Here is a 5613-nt window from a genome sequence, read left to right as displayed (position 1 = left end):
TGTAAAAATACTGTAGGATGTTTAGTTTTCATAAATTTTAAACTAAAAGTTTAAAATTATATTACACAGACGGGGCCATTTTATTTACACGCAAAGCATTCTGGGTAAATGATGACATGGATAGGTCATCAGTGCGAGGCTGCTAGCGAGCTATATCCATTCTCTGTCAACGCTCTCTGGTTTCATTTAAAAGAGTCGATCATCAGATATTGTCCAAGATTAACCTTCAGGGTGGATATAGCTCGCTAGCAGCCTCGCACTGATGACCTATCCATGTCATCATTTACCCAGAATGCTTTGTATGTAAAGAAAATGGCTCCGTCCGTGTTAAAATATATTTAAAAAAAATTTACAAATCTAAACAGCCTACAGTATTTTTCAGTCTTTATTTTACAGTTAAAGTAAGTGTTTGTCAAATAAAGTTTAATGTTACAACTAATCGTGGATCCCTTTGTTTAATTAAATTTGTGGGTTTAGAAGATATTTTGTTAACAAGCCAAATAAGAAAAAATAATTACCACCTGCTTTTCTCATTAGCAGATTAAAGCTGAACTTTAACTTTTACTTTCTTTATTAGTATTTGGAGTTATTTCCCATCTTTAGATTGAGCATTGTTTTCTGATGAAAGGACAGGGTGGGGAGGAAGAAAATTTACTGTATGAGGAAAAAACAAAACTGAAAAGAAAAAAAAATGATAGTTTTTTTCTCTTTAAAGATAAATTCTACAGTTTCAATTCCGAAGCAACCAACCTTATCTCAATCAAACACGCTTTCAGCTTAAAAACATGTTTTGTTTTATTCATTACTATTTCCACAAGTCAGAATATGGATATTTGTGTGTGTTAAAGATCCAGACTTTCTAAAATGTTAGTGCTATGAGCACAGTCCAAACATTCTGCCAAACAGTGCAGTAACCTCCAAAACTATCAGACTTATTTTGGCTCATCTCATTGACAGTAATAAAGAAGAAAAAGCTGTTTTTTCATCGACATCGAAACAGTGCAGCACCTTCAGAACTTGAAAGTCACATTAGAATCTGGGTCATTTTGTCACAACCTGATGTGAATAAAATGTTTGTTTGTGCTTGCAGAAACAGTATGTCATAAGATCAAAGCAGAAAGTTCAATAAATACGGTGTTATGATTAAAGTGGTGTGTTTCATTGATGAACCCGTGCTTGAAGCTTGTGTACAATACTGGTAGATGGTTCAATGTGACAGAAAACTGCTTTGAAGAATATTTTAAATTCTGCTCCAGCTCCTCTCTGCTGTTCAGCTCAGGTTCAGGCTTTTAGGAAGTCACATGTAGCTGCAGCGAATAGAAGAAAAGGTGGTTTTGTCCTCCAGTTCACCCCTCTTTGACCCCAGAGTGCCATCTTTAAAGGTGAAAAAACTGCAACCACGAGTCTGTCGACCTGACACGAGTTAGCTCTTCTCAGGTCGGTTTCTGTTGAGAGCAGCTTTAGGCGTGAACTCCAGCTTCTCCTTCAGGCTGAGCACCTGAGTGCCGTCCTGCCCGACTTGTTCCTGCAGCTTTCTTTCCTCCCTCAGCTCCAAGATGCCCCTCTCGTCCTCTCGGGGTTTGGGCGTCCCCCTGATGAACCACTCCAGGTGGTAGCCCACTGCTCCCACCATGAAGGCCACGGGGAAGGTGACGTAAGGCGCGTAGGTCCGCAATGCGGTCCACACTACAGGCCACATGACTGCACACCACTTTAGTGTCCAAGTGCTGCACAAAAAAGATAAATTCATATTTTAGTTTTGATTGAAAAGGTAACCTGTGAAGAATTTTATAGGAACAAGAAATTGGAGCTCTGGCTACTGGCTCCCTCTTGTGGTTGGAAACTGAAGCTGCAGGTTAACTATTGCATTTATATTGGTCTTTGCTTAAATCATCTTAATGACCACAAAATGGCTTTAAAGTAAGCAATACTTCCTCATATAGGTGTATGCAAAAAAAGTTATTTAGTCATTCAGGTCAAAATGAGAAACTCCTGTTATAAAGAGAAGTGTAGGGATGTTGACATGTCGTCAGCAGCTGCTGCCATTTTCTTCCCAAACTGCTGTGACCAGATTTTGCGAGGCTGCTCGGTGTGTTTGCTTGTAATTTCCTCCTGCTTCGTTATTTCTACGAATTTCAACAAACCGGGCTGCCGTCAGGTAGTTAGCAACAGCCTCGTCTTCCAGTTTTTAATTTTTGTTGATGCGTTTTGAAGAGACAATTTTTTGAAAAGAGGATCAAAGTAAATCACCTGAGTTTTTCTAGTGACCTTAAAGAGATAAGCTGCCATGAAGAACATTATTTTATCTGCCCTTGTTCCACATTTGATAATGATTTGAAACGTCAAAGTGTGTATTTTTTTTTATCCGGAACAGCGCTTGTTGCAAAGTGTTTTGACGCTTGTCTTCGTCACATGACACATTTAAGACGCTGTCATTGGTTGAGGAGCTTTTTTTACAAAACACATGTCCACATGGTTTTTAAATTGTTTTAATTTCCTTACTTTCTAAGACACATTAATTTGATTTGATGCTACAGTTTGCCTTGTAATGTTATTTTATACCTTTTCTGCTACTTTTGAATAGGGTTGGGCAATATTGGCAAAAAAATTAATCACGATTAATTGTGGTATTTGGCCGATAACGATTAATTTGAAGATTAATCCCCTGGACACCCTTATGTCACATGACCAATTTAGTGGAAAAGATTTGTTCTTCATAAAAATCTGTTCCAAACTGTGTCAAAATTACAGACTCCAGGCTGTGCATCACTTTTTAAATTGTGTTGATGAATAAATTACAGAGCTTTTTCTTAATGTTTGTCATAGTTGAAGCTGAAAGGAGCTCTGAGTGGCATTAATCGTATTAATCGTCAAGTGCCAAAAAATAATCGATTAATGTTTTTTTCTGGCGATTAATTGCACACGATACGATTATGCCCAACCCTACTTTTGAATTGGCTATTATTAAGTTTTATTAGTTTTTTTAAGGATACTAGATGCTTCCTACAAAACCCAGAATGGGAATCTTTTCCTAAAATTTCATGATATCTTGAACACTGAGGAAGTTATGAGCAAAAACAGAAAACAGTAAGATGAATTGTGTTCTGCTGTGAACTGCAGCAAGAAAACATGAGCTGATTTCACCTAAACAAACATCAATAACCTCCCTCATACTTGAGATAATCACATGATTTTGGTGTTATTTTGTTTGGTTTGAAATGTTCTTTTGGAATCTGCTGTCAGATTTAATATTGGTGTAGGATTAAAAAATTGTCCACATCTCTACAAAGTAGGATACTTTAAGTATTTATTTGCTGATTATAGCTTACAGGTAATGTAAATCCAAACACACTTTACAGAATATTGCATTAAATCAATAAAAATGATTCTACATGGACATCTTGACAGCCCTCTGTTCTGTAGGTTTTAGTTGTTTCCCTGCTTCAACACACCTGATTCAAATGACTAATTTACCTACTCAACACGTCATAAGTTCAGCAGAATCCGGGGAAACGTTTAAAAACATGGGTTGCAGTGTCTGAACTGGCCTATCACAAGGCTGCGATGCTAGCCTGAATTAGCATTAGCTCTTCGGCTAAAACTAGTTAAAAATATTATAGCTACGCTTTGATTTCCGCGCGTCATACAAGCCGAATTAAAGAAATAACTTCCATTTTCCACAAGCCATTAAGTTAACTCTCCATGCCGCCTGCCTTCCCTTATATTTGATTTCAAAGTGAAATACGAACAAATTTATTAAGAAGTTCGCCATTTCATTCAGAACCCATCAAACGAGACAAATGACTGGGGAAGTCAGTGGTCATTTACACGCTGTCACTGACGCTTGAGCTTATAAAGGGTTTTAAGAATGTAAGCTTGTGTTGTGTAAAATATAATAACAGAATAGTTGATTTATCACCAATCAATGAGGACCTTATTTAACCGACACGTAACCTTGAAAGTACCGACAATCATTTCGGGCATAAGCCCACAACTTTACTGTGATTACTAAAATATGCTTAACTCGACACTATTAAAAGTAACATTTCCATAATGACATTGTTTAATTTTTACAAGAATACGCTCACCTTGATTGTTAGCAGCACGTTGGTACTGTGGTGACGTAACTTCCGTTATTCGCCATCAAGTTTAAACGTGATTGGTTGATCACATTCACGGTTTCTGGTGTTTTAGCCCCGCCTACTGGTACAGATGTGCCACTGCATTGAAACGAAGGCGAACAGAGGCATGCTTTTACACAAACAATATTTGTTAACCTCAGACAATGATAATGACAGCTATTAAGCTGGGTAACTTTTTTATCATAATATATTAGTAAACTGTGCACAGTCTCATGCAAATGATGCAAACAACTCCTATTTTTGAGCCAACAACTCAGGTTTACAATTACTTTTGTCATTTTGGATAAGTGTCCAGTTCTTCTACCTGACTATGACATTGTGCAGCTAGCACTAATGAAGAAAATAATAAAGTCAGCAAGTGGTGGACAGAACGACCCACTGTACATTCAGAACATAAATAATATATATAAAGGAAAAAAATAGGTGAAAATAATCTGGAATAGAAGTGATGCAGGACCTGAGAAATGGATCATCCCTTAGTTATTAATCTACTGTATGCCACTTTCTGCTAATAGTAAACAAGTAACAGTTATTGCATTTTAGTAATTGTTTTTGAGCTATTTAACAAGTGTTTAAATCTTTCTAAAGCAAACGTCATTTGTGACTGAAAAATACAAGTGGTCTGTTTCCTGTCCAATAGGAGACACTTGTCTTATCAAAAAGGGACAAGAAGGCCAGAATAAAAGGGAAAAAAAAAGCTGATTAACTATTTTCAGTAGATCTTGTCAGGTGCACAAGTTTACAGGAATCAGTTATCATCTGATGACAATCTGCAAACAACATGATTAGTTTTCAAATAAAAAAAGAAAAGAAAAGAAAAAAGAAATGAATAGGTTTGTACAAATAAAAGACTAAAGCCCTCGTTTAACAAAAGGTAAAAGCAGATGTTAACATTACTGTCTGTGTTGGTAGTGTCAGCAAAATAACTCATCAACCAGAGAGCAGAATTTAATGAAACAACCAGGAAGTAATCACAAAATGTTCATATCTGCAACTGATAAACCTTTGGAGTTAGTCTGATTTAAAGGCTGCTACAGCTAGCTGATGCTGCTTTAGTTGGAAGTTGGAGGTCCGAATTTCAGATCTCAGAGCTAAAATATCAATTGGAACACAGCGTAAACAACACAGACATCGGGTAAAATAAGTATTGAACATGTCACCATTTTCCTCAGTGAATATATTACTAGAGGTGCTAATGACATGAAATTTTCACCAGATGTCGGTAACAACCCAAGTGATCCATACATACTAAGAAATCAAACCATAAATGTCCAGAAATGAAGTTATTTGTAATAATGTGGAATGGCACAGGGAAAAAGTATTGAACACGCTTACTGAAATTTATCTAATACTTTGTACAAAAGCCTTTGTTTGTAATGATAGCTTAAAGACGCTGATTTTGGTCCATTCTTCCACACAAACAGTCGTCAAATCTTGAAGGTTTCGTGGACCTCTTCTATGAACTCTGATC

At 36.7% G+C, this 5613-nt stretch overlaps 1 protein-coding gene across 1 annotated transcript; it reads right to left on the bottom strand.

Annotated features, from left to right (window-relative positions):
* Positions 1–770: 770 nt before the first annotated feature.
* Positions 771–4182, bottom strand: smim12 (small integral membrane protein 12). Its single transcript, XM_014024166.1, has 2 exons — positions 4089–4182; positions 771–1727 (listed from the first exon to the last, which is right to left on the bottom strand). The coding sequence occupies exon 2, from the start codon at positions 1697–1699 to the stop codon at positions 1424–1426; it is 276 nt and encodes a 91-aa protein (XP_013879620.1). The 5' UTR covers positions 1700–1727; positions 4089–4182; the 3' UTR covers positions 771–1423.
* Positions 4183–5613: the final 1431 nt, after the last annotated feature.

The sequence above is a fragment of the Austrofundulus limnaeus genome, unplaced genomic scaffold (assembly GCF_001266775.1).
Source record: "Austrofundulus limnaeus strain Quisiro unplaced genomic scaffold, Austrofundulus_limnaeus-1.0 Scaffold410, whole genome shotgun sequence".
Lineage (NCBI taxonomy): Eukaryota > Metazoa > Chordata > Actinopteri > Cyprinodontiformes > Rivulidae > Austrofundulus > Austrofundulus limnaeus.
This window is presented reverse-complemented; position numbering and strand designations above follow the sequence as displayed.

Bases quoted from the DNA above. Each gene is read 5' to 3' on its own strand.
- smim12 (XM_014024166.1), bottom strand. From the start codon at position 1,699: ATGTGGCCTGTAGTGTGGACCGCATTGCGGACCTACGCGCCTTACGTC.